The sequence below is a fragment of the Antechinus flavipes genome, chromosome 5, assembly GCF_016432865.1.
Source record: "Antechinus flavipes isolate AdamAnt ecotype Samford, QLD, Australia chromosome 5, AdamAnt_v2, whole genome shotgun sequence".
Taxonomy (NCBI): Eukaryota; Metazoa; Chordata; class Mammalia; order Dasyuromorphia; family Dasyuridae; genus Antechinus; species Antechinus flavipes.
In genome coordinates, this window is record NC_067402.1 from 114261172 (window position 1) to 114283096 (window position 21925).

Sequence of the window (21925 nt, forward strand, 5' to 3'; positions counted from 1 at the left end):
CACACTTTCCCAATTCAGGATGGGTCACAACAAAATGCACAACAGAAAAAGTCTGTATGATTCTGGGGTGGCTGAGAATTAGAAACAAAGTGGCTACCCATTGACTGAAGCATGGCCACAGAAATTGTGGTTCATAATCACAATGCAATATTTTTGTATTGTAAATGATAAAAACAACGAATATAAAAAAAAAATTGGTAAGATTCACATGAATTGAAGAAAGCAGAGCCAATCTCCCCCCCAAACCCTAAACCCCAATGGCCATAAAAGAACCACAAGATATTCAAAAATAAATGCTACAAAATTACAAAGAGCAAGCTAGGACCAAAAGAAGACATATGAAAAAAAATCAGAGGATCCAAGTTTATGAAAAATTAAATATACTGTCAGAGTTTTTCAATATGTTGATCAGTTTTGCTGTTTTTTCTCTTCATCCTCCTTTTCTTTTAAAAACTTATTCTTGGGACAGTTAGATGGCCTTGTAATGTTATTATAGAATAAATTGTCCTCCTGGTTTTATTTACTTCATTTCTCAGATTTTTTTTTGGAATCATAATCAACTGTCATTATTTCTCTTGGCCCCAAAGTATTCTATTATATTCCTATGCCATAATTTGTTCTGTTGTTTCCCAAGTGATAGGCCTATTCCTCAGTCTCCCATTTTTTGTTGCTGCAAAAAAGAAGTGTTATAAATAATGCTTTCTGCCCATGTGGATTCTACCCCCCTCCCCTTTGCTCTCTTTAAAGTATTAAAGCTTAGTAGTAATATCACTGAGTCAAAGGGCATGTGCACACACATAAATTTTGTGACATAGTTCCATATTTTTCTCCAGAATGTCTGTAACTCTAATAAAAGTATGTTAATGTATTCTTTTCCTGAAGCCCTTCCAGCACATCATTTTTTGTTTGTTTTCTTCCCTTAAAAATTTCCTGTTCATAGCTTTTGACCATTTGTCAATTGGGGACTAGTTCTAATTCTTATAAATTTGAATCAGTTCTTTATATAGCTTAGATTCTCTATCCTTTGTTTGGGCATAAACTCTTGCCCTATCCACAAAACTTCCTATGCACCTTTCATTTCTTTATGATATGGTTTTTTAATCTAAGGCTAATCTTGGTACCTCTTGAAAATTTTTGGTCTAAATAATTTCTGATTGTTTTTCAGATTTCCCAGGTTTTTTTTTTTTTTTTTTGGGGGGGGGAGAGGGGAATGAGTCCTTAACCCCTCCCCTCTTCCTTCTACTTTTTTGTCACTGTTTCCTTTGAGACTTTTTTTAGTTTCCCTATTAAATATTATTTTTTTTCTAGTTCCACAAAGTAATATTTTGGTAGGTATGTTATTGAGTAAGCATATTAATTAAATAGCATTAACAGTGTAAAATAAGCAATTATTTAAGTCCGTCTTTATTACTGTAAATATTAGTTTGCAATTATAGTCATATAGTTCCTGTGAGTACCTTGCTAGGTAGATTTCAACATATACACAGAACTATGTAAATACATATAGTTCCTTTAATAATTTGAGAGTGGAAGAGTATCTATACTTTGATTTCTGAAATGAGTCAATCTTTTTTTGAGGTGGAGGAACATTAGATCCAGACTTATGATTTTGTTGATGTAGGGAACTTAGAGTAAATAACAACTTAAGTAGTAAGTATCTATGCAAACAGACAACTGTTTTACAACTTATAGTATAAGAGTTGCCTGGGAGAATCAGTATACTTCAGAAATTCCACTTCAAGTCCTTCTAACTACTAGACAATCCCTTAATATATTTTGCCACAGAGCTGAAAATTTTTCTTTACTTAAAAGAAAAATCTATAGTAACAACATGGTAAGGAAAACAACTTTGAAAGACTTAAGAACTCTGATAAATGCAATGACCAAACATGATCTAAGATTCATGATGAAACATAATACCTACTTCCTATGGGAAATGATAGAATTTAAGATACAGACTTATTTTTTTCATATAAACATTTGGGAAAATTTGAAAATCTGTTTTGCTTAACTTTGTGTCTTATTACAATGGTTTTCTTTTTCCTTTTTTCTTTTTCCAGTATGGGAGTGGGGTAGAGAGAGAAAAATAGATAGTTGTTAATAATTGTTAATGCTTAATAAATAATAATTTAATTTTTAAAAGGACAAAGTAGTTAGAATCTTGCTCTAAGTTCTTTTTTTAAATTAAAAAAAAAAAGTTCTTTTTTTAAATTAAAGCTTTTTATTTACAAAACATATGCATGTGTAATTTTTCAACACTGACCCTTGCAAAACTTTCTGTTCCAAATTTTTCCCTCCTTCCCCCCACTCCCTCCCTTACATGACAGGTATAATGTAAGAGTTCTAATGTGCTCTAACGGAAGACCACATTATCCAACCTGATATCTAACTGTGGGAGTTTGGGTACTCGATTATTCTTTCTAGGTTCCAGTTTCTTCATCTGCATAACAAAGGATAACTTCCATACTAACTTCCTCATAGACCAATGTTAGGAAGAAACTACTTTGTAAACTATAAAGCACTCTCCCAGTTGTGAACTTTTGTTATTATCTCTCAGTTCTTTCTACTCTTTCAAGAAGAAACAGAGGCTGAGTAAGGTCCAGGTTCCCAAATCTCTGATGTTTCTTTGCCAGGATTTGAACCATGTTGATTATCCTTAGTCAGGGTCTAATACGCTGCCCACTCCATCACCCGGCTGCTGCTGGGTAGAGCTCTTACTCCCCATACTAAGGTATGAAACCCTCAACAAGAGGAAGGACCATTCTTCATCAGCTTCACATCCTTCTCAGTGTTTACTCAAGCAAACACTGAATAATTTGTTGAAATGTTAAAAGGAAAAAAAAAGCACACAACAATTCATTTCAAATGCTTACCACATTCTCCAAAGGTGCTGCACCAAACACTTTAAAAACAGGGTTAGGTTTTGAGGGAGAGATACACAGGACAATAGCTTGCTGTCCCACTCGAGTTGTATATTCATCTAGAGTGGCTCGAAGTTTCCTGGATCAGATAGAGAAGAGAGGACAAAGTGGATGACGGTTAATGTCACATACTCAACTAATGTTCATTTTGCTCTGAGATCACTTTGATTATGTACAATTTCTTCTAACATTAACCATGTTATTGAAAAAGTATGAGGTCTGGGACTCAGATTAGTATATCTACATAAATATTCTGAAAAAGCAATGGCCTGTCAGAAAGGTGTGTCTTCATATAAAGTAAATCACATCACAATGTTTATGACAGTGTCTTTCTGACCAGTATTAATGTATATTTTCCTTTTTCTTGTTCTTAATGCCACTGACATTTTCTTAGGTATTACCTTTCTATATATGTACTTTCTACATGTTTTCTCCATGCTCTGTATGGAATGAACTCAATTTACTTGCTTCTAATTTCCTGGCATAATATACACCCATTATTTATGTCTCTTTTTAGCCTTCAGACTTAAGGTGAGAGAAGATTTGTGTAAGAAAAGGAGGAGCAGGACTCAAAAAAGAGAAGAAGAAATAGAAGAAGAAGAAAACATTACAAAAAAGATTCAGAGAGCATTCTTGAATTGTGGAATGAAAAATCAAAGATTAAATTTGGGGAGGGGAGATTAGGGATGAACTAAAGTTAACAGATGAAAGGAGAAAGACCTTAAGAGAAGGAATACGAGAAAAAGAAAATGGAAAAGAAAGAACAAGAAAAAGGAAAGGGTGAGGATAGAGCACTGGACCTGGAGTCAAGAGGACCTGAGTTCAAAACAAGCCTTAGACACTTAACACTAACTGTATGACCATGGCCAATTCACTTAACCCTAATTGCTTCAACACTTTAAAAAAATATAAAAAAAGAAAAGAGAAAGGAAAGACAAAAGAAAAAGAAGGAAAAGTATGAGGATTCAAGGAGCAGGAAAACTTGAAGACGAGAAAGTCAAAGAATAAAAAGAAAGGTTGTTTTTTCTTTTTAATTTTATGATTAGTAATTTAACTAAAGTTAAATGTTTTTAGAGAAAGGGAAATGAAAACTGATATCCTTGTTGAAGTGCTAGGAGATAATAAGGCACTGCCAAAATGAGAAGAGCAACAGAAGAGCTAAAAAATCACCCAAAAGGAGTCTGCCATAGCAGTTCTCCAGGGGACAAACTAAAGAACAATAAAGGACAGAGGCTTTCATTTCCAGTGGGTATAAAGAGCGGGGAAAAATATGCTGTGGCCCACCCAAAATATGCAATGCTTATATTTCTGCCAGGACCAAGTGATTGAGCTTGATCAAGGTACAGACTTTTTTGTGCCAAAGACCTTCTTGGAAGCCTGGTGAAGTCTATGAATCCCTTTAAGAATAATGCCTTTAGATGGATAGAAACAGCTACACTCAAAGAAAGAACACTGGGAAATGAATATAAACTGCTTGCATTTCTGTTTTTCTTCTCGGGTTATTTATACCTTCTGAATCCAATTCTCCCTGTGCAACAAGAGAACTGTTCGGTTCTGCAAACATATATTGTATCTAGGATATACTGTAACCTATTTAACCTATAAAGGACTGCTTGCCATCTGGGGGAGGGGAAAAATCGGAACAGAATTGAGTGCAAGGGATAATGCTGTAAAGAATTACCCTGGCATGGGTTCTGTCAATAAAAAGTTTAAAAAAAAAAAAAAGAATAATGCCTTTAAATGTATAAATTATCTAGTATTATAAAGTAAACCAACTGTACTGAATAAGCTATCCCAGAAACATTTTAAATCTTGCTCAAGGGCCCTAGGTCAAGAACCCCTGTAAAAGGGAAAAGTAAAAGGGCTTGAGGAATGTTTCTCTGTTCTTCAGATTATCAGGGAGAATGAAGTGTTCCTTTTAAAAAGGGGGAGAGTGTGAAAAGAGCACAGAGTGAGAGCTGGAAGGGACCTTAGAGGCCCTAACTTTAAAGATGAAAGTTGAAGGGTCTCATTCAGGACCACAGAACTATGTAGTGTCTGAGGTGGGTCTGACCTTAAGCCAGGACTTCTGTACTTCAATCCGATACAACATACTGCCTCTAATAAGGGCTTCAGTGTAAAAATGAAGAAGAACACGGATCTAAAGAAACAGAAGAGAATTCTGACTTCTGTCAGAAGATGGAAGGGTGGAAGAATAAGGCACAGGAGAAATGGGAGAAGGATTAACAAATACTTGGATCTAAGTAACAGATGAAACCCTATAGAGAGTGGCCATCCCTCTGGGAATGATGGAGCAGTTCCATATCATTCAGTGAAAGGTTCTATAGCCATGGCCTTTGGAAGAAGAGACAAGCTAGAAGAAGAGACAAGATGTTGCTGCTGAGATCAGTTTCCTAACAACAGAAGAGAAGGCTGCAGGGGTAGAGAATGTGATGGAAAGACCCCCGAGATTCACCAGGCTAGATCCTGCTGATTTGGGGGGGGGGGAGAGAAACCACAAATGACACTGCTGGAAGAAATTGAGAAACTGCATTCCCTCCATGGCACTGGATTTGAAATCTTGGTCTTATACCCAAAACCTCCTTCACCCCCTATCCGCCAAATCCAGTAGTGGTCAAATCTCCACCATCCCTACTATCTGACCATTTCTCTCCCATCACAGAGCCATGGCCTGAGTTCAAGTCCTCAGCCTCTCATCTGGACTACTCCATGCCCTCCTAAGTGATCTTCTTCTTGCTTTAATCTATCCTTTACACTTGTCCAAGTGATTCCTTAACACAGATCTGATTATGTGACTTCTTACTTAATAAACTCCAATGGCCTCCAGGACCAAATACAAACTCTTTGTTGACTTTCACAGTCCTGGACAGTCTATCCTTTCAGCTTCATCATACACCACCCCCTTTTCAAACCTCTACAACCCAAACAAATGCATTTTGCTCCGCTCCTCTCCAAGGGCACACCATCTCCCACCTTCTCACCTTGATATCGGCCACTGCCATGGCTAGAAGCATTTCCTCCTCACCTCTGCCTCAAAGAAGCTCAAATGCTTTTCAAGAGGCAATTCAAACCACCTTTTATAATGCTATTCCTTACCCCAACTGCTGCTTTATCCCTTACTAATTTACAACTACCTTGTATGTATTTTGCATATACTCTGCATATATTTATTCTGCAAATACTTATAGATGTACATGATGTCTCCCAAAGAACACAACTTTTTTGAAAACAAAGACTACTTCCATTTCTGTCTTTGTATCCCTAGTGCCTAGCATAGCTCCTGACATATACTAAATAGGCTTAATGAATGCTTGCTATTTGACTGATCAATTTGCTGAGTGTGAGATAAAAATCTAACAGCTGCTCATATTTGTTTTTCTTTTATTATCAGTGATTTAAAACAAATACTCATAAGGTTATTATTAATTTGCAATTCCTTTTTTAAAGAACAATTTATTCATATCCTTTATCCTTTGGGGAATAGTTATTAGTCTTATATGTGTGTTAAATTCTCGATCTAGCTTGGATCTCAGACCTCTATCAGAAATATTTAATAAAAGATTATTTTCCCAATTCCTAATTCCCAATCTGATCTAGGTATCCTTTTTGATTTATGGATTAATGTATTGGTCTAAACTGAATTTAAAGCAAAGTGCTTTCTGATTTTCCTGTTAATTCTTATCAAATTCAATCAATATATTCCCTAGGGATATATTGTCAAAAGTTTAGAGAAGACTGAGGCATCCCTTCTATTTCTTTTTGTTACTCTAATTAAATTTTATTATTTCATCTAACACTATCAAGTAACCCCTTGATAGTTTAATTAGAATATCATTATTCTTATAAATTAATTTAAGTCATATCACTATGTTTGTAATACTTTTGTGATTTGCTTTAGTTAACTTGTAAAGACCCTCCTTCGTTTGTCAGGAACTGTTTTATGCTGTAATTTCCAGAAGCTTCCTTTCTAGACAGAAAGACCCTGGATTATATTTCACAGGTAAATATTTACTCAGCAATGTCACTGATGGATGTTACTTAAATTTCTAAAATAAATACAATATTATTAAGTGCTTTGAACTCCATGCCCTAAAAGGCCCTCACCATAACATTTAATTCAAATCCTGTGGAGATTATTTGTATTTTTCATTTTGAGCAAATGACATTTTACTGAGAATCCAGGGCTTGGCGGCACTGTTCGCACGACATATAGCTTAATGCCTTCCTCCACTGTCTTGTTCTTTAAATGGATTTGTGATTAGCTTTGGCCTCAATCCTGCCCAGCTAGGACGCAACTCAAATTTGCCATGGCAATTTGCTGATTTGCTGATTTGTGATTGTTGTTATCTCCCACTAAACAGCCTCTGACCTCTGTCTAGCTATTCCTTACAATGAAGGACTGACAATTATATCCTATCTGGACAAAACTAACTGGAGGAAAATTTGTGCTAACCTGCTTTTGATTATGCAGTGGTAGTCCTTGCATGATGTTACTATTCCTTTAACTTCCTCATAGTCATCACAAATTATGTGTGAAAATAAATTTCAAATCAGAAAGTATATGGTGCAAGTAAATCACAGTAATACTGCTTAGTGGACAGTGGTTTGTCACCCTAGTTGAATCATCTACAGGCAGCAGTGGATAGAATGCTGGGCCTGGACTAAGGAAGACTTTTTCCTTAGTTCAAAGCTGGCCTCTACACACTTACTAATTGTGTAACCCTGGGCAATTAATTTAATCCTGTTTGCCTCAATTTATAATTTAATCCTGTTTGCCTCAATTTACTCACCTGTGAAATGATCTGGTTAAAAGGAAATGGTAAATCACGTTAGTACCTTTGCCAAGAAAATCCAAATGCAGTAACAAAGAGTTGGTCAAAATGAACTGAGAACCATAATGCCAAAGTATAGTTACAAAGTGAACATATATTTATCTTCAGTTAGGAGATCTGATACTAATGACTCCAATGAATAAGGTTGGAAGTAGTGTCCACCATTTAGATAACTTTATTGTTTACTGTCATTTCTAAGCTATTCATAACCAAAGACTCATAATTTCCAAGTTGAACCTGAAAGTCATCTAGTTCAGTCCTCTACCTTAGAATAGGACTGTACCTAAATTAATATTGTCTATGCTTATTAGAATATCAATATTTCTAAAGAAAGGAAACCCCTTAGATTCCCTTAATAATAGAATTACAAAGTTTTTAAACCAAGATCAAATATAAATATATTCTATTATAATAAAAGCCTATTTTCTTTCAGTTTTCACTTATGATGAATGACTGTCTCTTGATATTCCATTAAAATTTAACATGAAATACCCTTTCATATAATTTAATTCCTTTACAATCTTCTCCAAAACAAATAACTGACATCTTTTTGGCATTTCCTTTTCAGGCCTATTTTCTAAATCTTGAAATCAGCTTGGTTACTTTTTTCTGGAACTTCTTCAGGTATTTTATATCTTGTTGGTTAGAGGCCCTAAACATCACACTTGTATTAACATATTAGTATTCCTATAAAAATATACCAATCTTAAGAATGGGAAGGGACCATGGAGGTCACCTAGGCTAACCCATCTCTGTACAGATAGCTATGTCCTCTACAATATAAATAATGGGGGCAGCTATGTGGCACATTGGAGAGAGCACTTGCCCTGAAATCAGGAAGACAGAATTCAAATCTGGTATGACGCTTGCCACTTTGGCTAGTCACTTAATCCCAACTGCCTACTTTGCTCAAAAAATTAAATTCAATGCAATGATTAAGTGGTAGTCCAGCCTTTACTTGAAGGCCTCCTGGGATGAAGAGCTCACTCCTGAAAGAGGCCATTACTTCTTTGGATAAAGCTAATTATTGAGCTACTTACACTAAATGACATTTTTATAAAAAATCATGAGATATATTATAAGGAGCCAAATCTGCCTCTTCACAATGTCAGTTCACAGTTCTTAGTTCTGCTCCCTGGGGCTAAGCAGGATAAATCTAATCTCTAGTCCATAAATACTTTAAGATATACCTCCCTTCCTCCAAGTCTTATCTCCAGGCTAAACATTTCTAGTTCCTTCAACCAATATATGATCTTGACCCTTCCACTTCTCAGACCCTCTCCTCTAGAAGTTTTCCAACTTCCTGACTAAAGTCATTCCTAAAACGAGGCCCTGGTATTAACAGAATAGTCTGGATGTGATCTCACCCAAGAAGAGACCAACAGGACCATCCCTTCTCTACGGCCAGGTACCACGTCTAGCTTTTGCTTTTGTGGCCTTTGGGGCACTTGAGTTTTCTCTTCTTTAAAAACCTTTTAGCTGTTGGGGTTCCCCGCCCCCATATGAATCACTCCTAGCCAGACCTCCCCCATCTTATACTGGTGGAAATGGTTTTTTGATTTACTGAAAGTTTTTTACATTTCTCGTTATTACATTTTATCTCATTAGAGGTGGCCCACTGCTCCGGAAGATCCTTGAATCCTTTTATCCTGTGTATCCCTCCGTTTTGTGTACTTTGCCAACCCTAAGTATGCTATATATACTTAAATCCAAAAAGCAGATAAACTGGACACAGGGCCAAACATAGATCCTTGAGGCACCCAAGTCTCTTGAGCTAATAGTGAATCACTCACTGGGACTGCTCTTTGGGTCTGGCCATTCAATCATATTCTGAAGCTAATCATCCACGTTATCCTTTAGTCTGCATCTTTCGACCTTATACTTACAGAGACTCTCAAATACTGCAGGGAGCCCAGTGTGGCTGGCTTTGCAGGCAGAAAAACCTGGGCTGAATTCTTGCTTCTGGTGCTTGAGTTGCATGATCTCAGATAAATACCTTACTCTCTTTGTAAGATGGGGACAATAATATCTGCTGTTTGTCACTAAAACGCTTTATAACCTGGACCCTACTCATCTTTTCTAGTCTTTTTGTGTGTCAACCCTGTGCTCCAGGAACAACAGCCTGTCTACTTATTTTCTTAAAAGTGCCTAATCAATCAATTAATCAACAAGCATTGTGTGAAGTACTTACCACTGCCAGGCACTTATACAAATATAAAGAAGAAAATAAGCCCTACTTTCAAAAAATTTAAAATACTTTGCTAAACCTTCTAAATCTATCATCAGTCCACTAAAGTAGGAAAGTCTCACCTTAGCAACCGAGTCTGCTGCCTCTTCCGGATGGAAGGATTAGATTCAAAGACATGGGGTCGTTTTCGTTTCTTTCCTGTTGCCACAGCAGCAGCTGCGGCCATTCCCACAGGACCTGTAACCAAAATACATGAACTGAAACTAAGAATGGAATTAAGACAGAAATTAAGATCAGTTCAAAAGGAAATTGCTATTTGTTTCAATAAACATATGCCTAATAACTTTATCCAAAAGATAAGAAACCTATCCAAGTCTCAGTTTCCTTATCAATGAAAGGGGGAGGCTAAACTCTGATATGGGTTCCTTTCAATACTGATATTAGATGATTCTATGCTAACCTACTCAAGTTTTTAAGTATTCCCAATCAGTTCTATTTTAAACTCTGAAAGTCTCTGTTTCAATGATCTTGTCTCCTAAAGAAATAATTATACACAAAAATATTGTGGCAACTTTGGATCACATAATCATTACAGGAAAATTAATAACCTACAGTGATGACCCCCCCCCAAGTTGTTTGCAAACATTCTTATTGTCTTTAATAGCCCACATTTATGTAGTTTTTAGAGCTTAGAAAGTATTTTCTTCATAACCAACCTGAAAAGCAGACTGTGCAATCTTTTTGTAGATAAGAAAACTGGATTTTCAAAAGGCTAAAATACTTGTCCAATGTCACAGAGCTTGCTAAATGGAGGAGCCAAAACTTTAACCTATGCCTTCTGATTTCAAATCCAAGGCTTAATCCACCAGATAACTTCAAGTATCTAATTTATCTATAGAATGTCCAAGTTAATAACAATTTTTTTTCTTTTTTCTTTTTCTTTTCTTTCTTTCTTTTTTGTGTGTCAGGCAATTGGAATTAAGTGACTTGCCCAAGATCACAGAGCTAGAAGTGTTAAGTTTCTGAGGCTGGATTTAAATTCAGGTCCTCCTGACTCCAGAAGCTGTGCTTTATCCACTGAGTAATCTAGTTGTCCCCAAATTTTTCAATATATTTACTAATTTTATGTAACTTGTTAATGTAGCTATCTTGGGACTTCTATATGCTACCTTTATGACAAAGAAAACTTTTTTTAAGGAAAAATTGCAATGTTATAAACTCTATATACTTTGCACACTGACTTAAAATTAAATTTTATAAATGGAGCATTTTACGTGCACTAGTGAAGACTCTTTAAAAGAATCCTGCAAAAAATTCCTTCATAAAGTGATTTATCTGCCCAATTAAATCTGATTTTTGCTCTTAGTTTTTTTTCTTATAACCAAGGCAAATCTGTATTTGTAAAGCATATGTCTTCAAGGAGGCTCATGGGATTCCACTACTATTTCTATAATAATCACATGCATTTTGTAACAACACCAATTCTGGACTGCCAAACAATAAGAGATCCTCCCAAAGCAATGGACTTCATTTTCACTTCTATTCATTCCAATACCTTCCAATACTACCCCCCGAGTTAAACAGACACAGTTAAGACACCAAATAAATAAATGAACAACAACAAAAAACTATTAAATTCTTGTTGTCAGAGCATCTGAGAGAAAGTTAAGAGAAACATGCTGGTCGAATGAGATAACTTTCTCTGAATCACAGCCTCTTTTTCTAGGAATATTGCCAACAAAGGAGATGGTAGCAATAAAGCCCAGCTGATGAAAGTTTTATTCCTAGCAAGAAAATACATAATCTGGAATAGATGAAAACTATCATCCCAACCCTAACGAGAGACGATCAAAGAAAGCAAGACTGCCTCGTTACTGGAATGAAAAGATTTTATGCCTAAAGTGAAAGCTAAGCTTCAGAAAAATTATAACATGAAGTCCTGGTTCTTGGGTTTCCAATTGGCCAAGGATATTTCCTTTCATAAACATTGAAAACAAACATATTTATGGACTCTGCAAACAACTAAGATCAAAAGTGTGTTAACTTACATGCTTTCACAGATATATTGTTTAGGATATCTGTTTATAGCTATTTAAAACAGTTTCCCTAAAAATCAAAAGTTTTATATCATCTTTTCTAAGCAAGAGATGATTCCACTGAAGTACTTTCAACATTCATTTGAACTATTTCCCTGTTATTGAGAGTATCTATTAATGGGACTCCCATAAACATAATGTAATATAAGAGAGAAGGAGGTAAGTCATAAAGTAATAACTTATTTTATCTCTCTAATCAACCTCAAACATCCAGCAAGAGAAAAAAAAAATTCCACATTAATAAATAGCATTTTAGAGGCATGGGAAGCACTAAACTCATGGCTTACTCCAATTTTAGAAAGTACATTAGGACTCAACAAAAAAAGCATACTAGCAGATCCCCTGAGTGATTGCCAAAAAGGAGATACTTCCAAAGCAGAATGCTACACTATCTGAAATGCTAAAATCATCATCCTTAGCATCTTTTAAATCTAATTTAATAATTACCTGAGAGAATACTGATCACAGAACACTGATATCCAACCTTGGCTTTTTTAAAAAACAAGTTCTTATTGATAATTTCTGTTTTTGATGTTATCATAGTTCTCCCCATCTTCTCTCCCTCTCCTAGAGAGTCATGCTTTATAATAATATTTTTAGAAAAAAAAAAATTTGGCACAGCTGACTGAAAAAGTCCAAAAACATGTGCAATCTGAAAAATCCATGGACCTTCCATTTACCCATTTCTTCATATGAATCTTCCTTTTTTTTTATAATTTTGCTACATTTACTTTTTGATTTTTTGATGTGTCTTTGTTCTTTCCATTTACATTGTTGTTGTCACTGTGAATTGTTTTCTTAGCTCTGATGACTTCATTCACCATCGATTCATGGATATCTTTTCATACTTTCCTCTATATAGCATTTCTTGTAGCACAGTAATATTTCATGTGCCATAATTTGTTTAACCATTCCCCAATCGATGAGCATTTATTTGCTTCCAATTCTTATCTATCACAAAAAAATACTGCCATGAGTATTTTAGAGTATATGAGGACTTTCTTCTAATTGATGGGGCTCCTTGGGGTATAAGCCCACTAATGTAATCTTTGGTTCCAAGGGCATGAAATAATTTAGTCACTTTATTTGCAGAATTCCAAATTGCTTTCCAAAACAGTCATATTATTTCACAGCTTCACCAATAGTGTATTAGTGTGCTTATCATTCCACAATTCCTCCTACATTGATAGTATTTATATTTCTTCTTCTTGCAGGTATTCTTTCAGGCACTCATAGATACCTTGAAGTCCTTTGACCACTTCTCTACTGGGGAATGCTAACTTTGGTTCTTTTTTTTTTTATATATATATTTTATTTTATTTTATTTAATAATAACTTTATATTGACAGAATCCATGCCAGGGCAATTTTTTTTTTACAACATTATCCCTTGCACTCATTTCTGTTCCGATTTTTCCCCTCCCTCCCTCCACCCCCTCCCCTAGATGTCAAGCAGTCCTATATATGTTAGATATGTTGCAGTATATCCTAGATACAGTATATGTTTGCAGAACCGAACAGTTCTCTTGTTGCACAGGGAGAATTGGATCCAGAAGGTAAAAATAACCCGGGAAGAAAAACAAAAATGCAGATAGTTCACATTCGTTTCCCAGTGTTCTTTCTTTGGGTGTAGCTGCTTCTTCCATCATTTATCAATTGAATCTCAGTTAGATCTCTTTGTCAAAGAAATCCACTCCCATCAGAATACATCCTCATCCAATATCGTTGTCGAAGTGTATAATGATCTCCTAGTTCTGCTCATTTCACTTAGCATCTAACTTTGGTTCTTAATCCACATTTGGATTACTGAGGATTCACCAGGGTTCCTTAAAAATGACAGGATTCCTAATGTGTCCTCAAAACAAGGGAGACCTGGAGGATTCCACTAGGAGAAGCACTCTGGTGAATGCCAGCCAATCACCAGTTCTGCTGCTGGCTCTACTCCCTGTTTTTGCCCCCAGGAAGCATGAAAGATTGAGGGAAGGGGAGAAGTGTACATGACACGCATGAGACTTAAGTATTACAGGGAACTCCTCCCTCCGTCCCCCTCCTCCCCTCTCCCTCCCCTCCTGTCCCTTAGTACTGTTCCTTTTCTTCAAGAGTCAGTTCTGGTGCTACTTCCTCCACAAAGCCCTTCTGATTTTCCTCTGCTGCTTAGTCTCTTCCCCATCTCTCTTGCTTCTATTTTGCTCATGTAGGTATAAACACATGCAGCACTTAGCACAAAGAGCATACAGTAAATACGTTTTAAATGCTTCTCCAATAGATTCATTGACCAATATTTTCTATCCCTTTTTCCCCACTGGACTAAAAACTTCTTGAGGACAGGAGTAATTTCATTTCTGTCTTTTTATCCCCAGTACCTAGAACAATGCTGGGCACACATAACAGGGGCTTAACAAAAGCTTGATGACTGACTCAAGGTCAAAGGCTCTTTGGGAGTAATCACCATGATAAAAGAATGTCAAGGTTGCTTTTAAAAAATCCCGATCATCTATTTTAGTCCTCTTTTAGGCCTTTGGGTTGCAAAGCCTACTTTTATAAAATTTAATGTGCCAACAAGAAAAGGCTGGATGCCACTAGATCTACATACTTTCTTCTATCATTTGTGATTGGTAACTGTTTTATCCATGGACTTTAAAGTTTACAAAATAAAGAAGAATTCTCTTTCTAGTATACATATCCTGCAGAAGAACTTTAAGGGTGTGGAACTGAGCAAAAGCAAATATATATTTCTGTCTAAAACAGGATTTTCCCTTAAGAAAATGAATGTGAAAGGATCTAATATGAATGCCTGTGAATAGATGAATGCTAATCAATAATCCTCCATTTTGGAAGATGAGAAAATGTGATAATAGGAGAGGATAATTAATGGGAGTATGACATAGGAGTAATCCCTTGCTTATAAGCTATATGAGTGTTTGATGCTAAACTTTTACTATTGGTAATTACACTTTTGAAAAAGGATATATGGGGAGAAATGACGAATGCAGAAAAAGGACTCTAACAATGACAAAATGAAAGAAAAAAGGATGTTCTAAGTTGTTCAGTATGGTGAATACAAAGATAACAAATACGCAAATAATCTTTCTGAGAACACTCATTTTCATGCTAAGAAGGTCAAATGAGGGAATAGGTGCCAATGAAAGCAAAAATTTTCTTGACTTTTAATTGTGGTGAACTCCTGAAAGAGTGTGGAGTATCTCCCACCAAGTAAATATTTAAAGAAAGATATCTAACTTAAGTTTTTAAGCATTCACCTTACTAATAGGATGGTATCTTGATGTATCTTCAAGTTTTATGATTGATGTACAACTTCCTATGTGGCCAAATTTACATGTAAGCACCACCAATACTCAAGTTTTAAGAATACTTCCTCTCTTGCCTTGTGCACTGCTTTTGCCCACTCCTACTATACACACACACAACTCCTGGTTAACTACATAGATAACAGATGCACTAAGTACTGAAACTTCATTAAGTTTGACTTATTTCAGACTTTTGTATATATGTGGATGAAAAGAGACCAATATCTAAACCAGTCATTTCTCAAACAAACAAAAAAAAAATTGTCAGAAATATAAAAAATTGGTTTTTAAGGGATTCATAATGTTTTAAATTATGTGGGTTCTTTATGTCTCCATCTGTTTATCATAAACTATGATACTACTCATTTTTTATTTTAAGGAAAATAAATAACAATTATTTTTCTTGTCTTCTAGTAAACAATTCAAGAGCATGAGTTTGAATCTTTTGGATCAAATAAAATCACAAAGCTGGAAAGAACATTAACCTTGGTGGCTTAAAAAAAAGTTTTCTTTGCAGATTTTAATTTTAATCATGCTACCTAAAGACTAATTAGCATATGAAACTGAATTAATTGTAATTAGAAGTTACATGAAAATCAGAAAGAAACAGAATTTGCAAAGGGTAAATTGAAGTAGTAGAAAAAGCTAAGGAAAGGATATTGAGAATGTTGAATTCTGATCCTAAGTCTGTTACTAATTAGTCATGTGATCATGTATAGACAATTCATTTTTTTCTGGGCCTCAGCTTCTTCATATATAAAATGAGGTTTAATTATATGGTCTTTAGTTTCCTATAGTCTTAACAATTCTATTAGAATGCAAGAAATGTGGATGGATAAAATCCTTGTTCTTAAAAAGTGTCAACTCCTGTCCCCAAAATCAATAGAGATGAATCCCATCTAGAATATAGATTTATAATGTTGGCATGCCCTCTCCTGGAAAGTGGAAGGATTTCACTAATTTTTCATTTTAAATTCCAAATGTAAACATTTTTCACTTTAATTACCTATAATATCAAAGAATTCTTGGTATCAGGTAAATAAAACTGATCATTTGGAAAACTCACTGCACACTATTAAGCAGTCCTATTAAAATGGTGGAATTTTTCCATCATAATTTATGATTCAGTCTGTGCTTCTCTCATGTACAATCTGCATTATGTTCTTACTAACAAAGCTTTACTGAACCTTCTTTTCTCAGAAAGGCAATAAGACAGAAGAACTCAATCAATTCATAGGTATTTATTTAGTAAATCATTATTAGGCACTGCATTCGGTGTTGGAGATATTAACACAAAAAAGAAAAAGTTCCCATCCTCAAAATTCCCTATCTCACTGGGAGAAATAGGAGGCAGATCCATGGTGATTGCTGCTCAGCTATGTATGACTTTCTGTAACTCCACCTGGGGTTTTCCTGACAAAAGGTACTGCAATGTTTCGCCATTTCCTTCTCCAGCTCATTTTACAGATGAGGAAACTGAGGCAGACAGGCATGCCCAGGGCCCCACTGCTCGTGTCTAAGGCTGGATTTGAACCCATAAAGATGTCGAGTCTTCCTGATTCCAAGCCTAGAAACTGTGCCACCTTCCTGTCCGTGAAGACCAGTAAGAAACGGGGAGTAAAGAGTACCTGGTTGAGGGACTAATATCTGAAGGAATAAGGTCTCCTGTAGGAGGTAGCCTGTGAGAGATGGCCTGAACAAAGGCCTGGAGGCAAATAAGAAGTAGCAAATGAGTTTGGCTGGGCCCCAGAAAGGGTAAGAAGGAAAAGAATGTGCTACCATACAGCCTAGAAAGGCTGCCAGCAGCTCTACTGTAAAAAACTGTAAATGATAAACAGAGGAATCTGCTTTTTTCCTAGAAGCAAGAGGAAGTCACTGGAGCTTTTAAAACAAGAAATAACAGTCTGGTGCTTTAGGAATTGGGCGCTTGGGCAGAGGATAGATTGGAAAAGAGAGACACCTAAGGTAAGGAAGTGAAGCAGGAGGCTATTACAAAAGTCCAGAAAGGCAGTGATAACATGGCGGAACCAGCTGGGTCTGGGAGGAGAGAGTGAAGAGTTGAGGAGGGTACCAGACGTGGAAACAAAGGGGGAAGGGTGAGGCACCCAGCAAAAGAAGAGCTAGAAAGAGAGGTCAGTTTGTGGGAAAAGATAAGGAGTTCTGTTTGGGACTTACTGAATTTGAGATGTATATAGAACATCCAACGAGAAAGTTAATTGGTGATGCAGGAGGGCTGGCTATAGGAATCTACAAGTCATCTCCAGAGAGATAAGTGAATGCATGGAAACTGATGACATTACTGAGAGAGGATGCATAACAAAAAGAGAATAAGTCCAGTTAAAGAGCAGAACATGGATGATGAGCCAGCAAAAACGGAGTGGTCCAAAGTAATCAGGAAGAAGGATGGAAGAACCAGTGGGAGCAGTATCACTAATCCTCAGGAGCCAGGAATCCTGGTTTCTAATCTGGTTGACATATACCATTACAAGTTTTTAACACTTTAGACAATTCATCTCACCTCTTCAGACTTCTAGCTTCTAAGTTTTGTAAAGGCAGAAATATCTAAGGTCCCTTCAAGTTCTAAAATTCTACTGTTTATAAATATACTTCTAGGCCGACCATTTGTTTATATAATATCTTAAATGACACTCAAGTTACTATTAACTTCAGACTAAGTTAAGTATATGGAGTCATCTGGTCATGTTGTCATAAAACCATAAAGCTGAGAGGGCCTTGTAAAGCCATCCCACCTAGTCACCTGCCCAGGAACCAGCCTTTACATCTCACTTGTAAAATAATCATTAAGTTGGAGGCTAATTCCTGGTAAAGAAGTTAGCAAAATCTCCTTCATAGAGGAAAGGCAATGTTATATGCTGGATACACTGTTGGACTTGGAATCTAGAAGGCCTAGTTTACACTTTTGATCCTTATTAGCTACATGACCTTCTTAACCTTCTTTTTCTTACCTCTAAAATGAAGAATTCTACTCAGGATTGTGAGAATCAATTTATGTAAAGCACTTTGCAAAACTTAAAAATCCAATATAAATGTCAATTATTATTTTCCAATGTTCTACAATTATCACCCTCAGAAACTTCATGCCATCATCACTAATTATCAAAATCCATTTCAGGATGTCTATCAACAACCTCCTTTTCCTCAAAGGCTCAGATCATGGGGAAATTGGAGGATTGTTTCTATAAAATTACTTGACTTGGAAATTTTGTTTATATAATGGCTTTGGTGAGGCAATAAATAGATATTACCTTTATGCCTTTTCAGCCTTGGAGCTCTGAAATCTTAGCTTTGGGATGGTCTTACTTAATACCCAGCTATTCCTGGACAAAATGTTTATTACAATAACATTTCCACTGTTGCACGTATTCTAGATTCAACTAAATCTCCTCCACCTTCTCCTCTTCCTTCTCCTTTTTTTCCTCCTCCTCCTCCTCATAATTATCACCACCACCACTAACACATTATGACCACTGTTAACTGGATGTTTAACAACTGATTTATAGACCTTTCCTTTCTTCACAATAGCCCTAAAGAGTAGGCACAGAAATTAACTAATATCTCCAGAAGAGGAAGATCAGAGAGGTTAAAGACTTGTTTACACTCCAATAAGTAAGAAATGTAAAAGACAGGATTTGAACCCAAGGCTTCTGGCATCTCTAAGTCCATATGCTATTTACTCTACTATTCTACTTCAGTAGAGTTTCATGCGAGGAATAACATATGCCAAAAGAAAACAGGTTCTTGTAAGGGAACCTCACTTTAGAACTAGTGAGGACATTAGAAATCTACTTTAACTCCTCATTTTACAGATGAAGAAATGAAGTTTTTGCTGTGAATTGTCTAATTAATAATCCAGATAACAGAATCTGGGTATTCTGATGCTTAGGTCAGTCTTCTTTCCACTCTGCCCCATGTTCAATGACTGAAAGCAAAGATTGCCATAGGAATCCCATGAGCTATATATAACAACCCCCCCCCCCCCGTAAACCCCCAAATTGAGGGCTCTCAGGTTGCAATACCTGCTGCAGCCAAGTGGGCTGTTACTTCATCAGCGGCTGTAGAGTTGAGGATGTCCGAATCATCATAGGAGGTGTCCTCAGGAGAAGAAGGAGAGTCTTCATCAGCACTCAGCATGCTGTGTTCTGTATAAGTGGCTACATGGACCTGTTGTACTTGCTGGGCCACTGCATGAGCTTCGATGGTAGCCATATGTTCTGTCTGGGTCACTCCGTGCTCCTCCATGAATAAATACTTTCAAGAGAAAAGCAAAAGACAGAAAAAAACATGAATCAATTAGAAGTGTCAGTAGGGGAATAAAATTTAAACTAATGAAGAAAAGCTTTCCTCAGTAGCAGAGGAACTTTGAAAAGCTTCTACAGTTTCATCATCTGTATGTAATTTATATTCCACATCCAGTATAATACCACAGCTACTTTTCAGAGAAATATGGAGTACTCTGATTATGGCAAAGCAAAAAAAAAAAAAAAAAAATCTCCTTTTGATAGCTGTTTTTTTTTAAAAAAGAAAAAAGTAGAAAATACCATCCAAAACTCTATGGAAAAAACACAGAATATTGTTCTAAAAGAGACCCAAAGTTACAGTCAACAACTATTAGGTGTCTACTATGTTCGAAGTACAGTACTAGGTACTAAAGGTGCAATATTGCTTTAAAAATCACAAAATTTCTGCCCCATATAAACTTACAATCTATTAAGCACATGAGATACATACACAGATAGCTATAATAGAAACTGGAAAACTCTAGGGAAAAGATGGAATGTAAGCTGAGCTTTGAAAATCAAGTAAGATTTTGATAGATAGAAGGAATGTGATAATCACATGAAGGTAGATGACTTCTCAGAAGAAGGCTGACTGTTTTGGTTTTTCTGTAACTCTGGGGCTTAACAAAAAGAGAGAGAGACTGAAAACAAGTTTGAAGGATTGGATGGGGCCAAATCAGAAAGACCTCAAATGACTAGCTAAGAAGTTTGTCTTTTTCACCCTCACGATGCAGCAAAGATTTTTTAGGAGGTAAGTTGCCCATTAAGAAACCTAAAACAATGTAGGTTGGGAGGCTGGAGAGAATGGAAACAAGGAGACTCATTAGGAAGTAATACTTAAGGTAAGACTACTTGCCAGGATAGGCGGAGGCTAGAAATAGGATTTAATTGGTATGGGGAATAGCTGGCACCCTGTCTTTAGATCAGAGTCTAAATGAATTGCCCAGCACCACATTTTATAATAACTTGGTTACCAAAATTAAATGAATGAAAAAAAGGGAGAACAATCAATAGGATTTAGCACTGATTTGATACAGGAAATAAGAGTTATGAGGAAAAATAAAATCAAAGATGATTGCAAGGTTTTAAACCTGGATAATGAGGATGATGGTGGGACAGAAGAAAAAAGGCAAATCAAAGCTTAGAAGAGGTTTGAGGCAATTGAAAAAGTAAAGAGAAGTTATGGGCCCAGTTTTGAACATAGACATACACCAAACATAGTGGCAATACTTAGTGGTTTTCCCTCTGGGATTTCTAAGGATCATGAAATTAAACCACTACTTGTGGTAGGGAGAGGCTACTCTAAAATTATCACTGCTCCAAGCTATCACTGTTTGTAGTCTTAATTCTTACTCCAGCTTCTGTGCTACATTTTTCCTGGGGAAAGTAAAATGTAACAATTTTGTAACTATCTGGCCTTTCCTCTGATATTATTAATTCCCTGAATAAAAAACCCTGTTTTTCCATTTATTTATTTAGTATTTTAAGATGCTTTACATCTTCCCTACAGTCTTCCCTTCATATGCTAGCACAGTAGCTCATACACAGTAAACACTTTTGAAAAAATGAAGCAAAATCTGCCAGGCAAAATTTTGTTCTTTTAAATGTTCTTTTAAAAGTGTCTCTTTAAATGATTTAGATCAAACCAACAAGCTCAATGAACTGTGGAATTTCTCTCCTATGCTTTAGTCTGGACTTCTGTCTACATCAGATTTATCACGAAAGCTCTTAACTATTTAAATTAAACAATACAAATCAGGTAGACAAAGGACAATGCAAGAAAGTGCAAAATGACATTTTCCCATCAAATCTCACTAGCTATTAGGCTAGGGTACAAACTGTTTCACAAAATGATTTTTAAAATAACCCACGACAAGACAGAAGCATGGTTTTTCAAAAGGATTTGGGTTTCCATGTACTTGGGCTAACAGATCCCACACTTCCCCTCCCTACCAATGATGTTCAAAGAACAAGGTCAAAAACCTTGTCACCACCACCTTTCTTCTCTTTATTTCTAAAATAGAGGTAAAGATGCTTTAAAATTCTTGATCTGACAACAAATTCTTATGAATTTTACTTTAAATATTATTGTAAAATAAAATGCTTTTAAAAAGATTAAAAACATGCATGCTTATGAGAGATTAGTGCTAGAGTTCTAGTGGGGAAAGTACACCTTACACATCAATTTCCACAAAACATTCTAGTCAGCTTTCATCTGCTGAGCAAGACACATTCAATAGATATTGAATTGAAGGAAACTTCCTAAATGAACATATCCAGCTG

The 21925-nt window shown here is 36.0% G+C and overlaps 1 protein-coding gene across 2 annotated transcripts in view; it reads right to left on the reverse strand.

Annotated features, from left to right (window-relative positions):
- The window catches only part of NRF1 (nuclear respiratory factor 1), a 130595-nt gene that overhangs the window by 75076 nt on the left and 33594 nt on the right, over positions 1-21925 (reverse strand). For both annotated transcript variants that reach the window (XM_051962834.1, XM_051962833.1), the window contains exons 2-4: positions 19382-19613; positions 10064-10178; positions 2874-3000 (exon numbers count right to left, since the gene is read on the reverse strand). In XM_051962834.1, the coding sequence (XP_051818794.1) occupies positions 2874-3000; positions 10064-10178; positions 19382-19604 (465 nt within the window). In that variant the 5' untranslated portion in view covers positions 19605-19613. The remainder of the gene's footprint in view (positions 1-2873; positions 3001-10063; positions 10179-19381; positions 19614-21925) is intronic.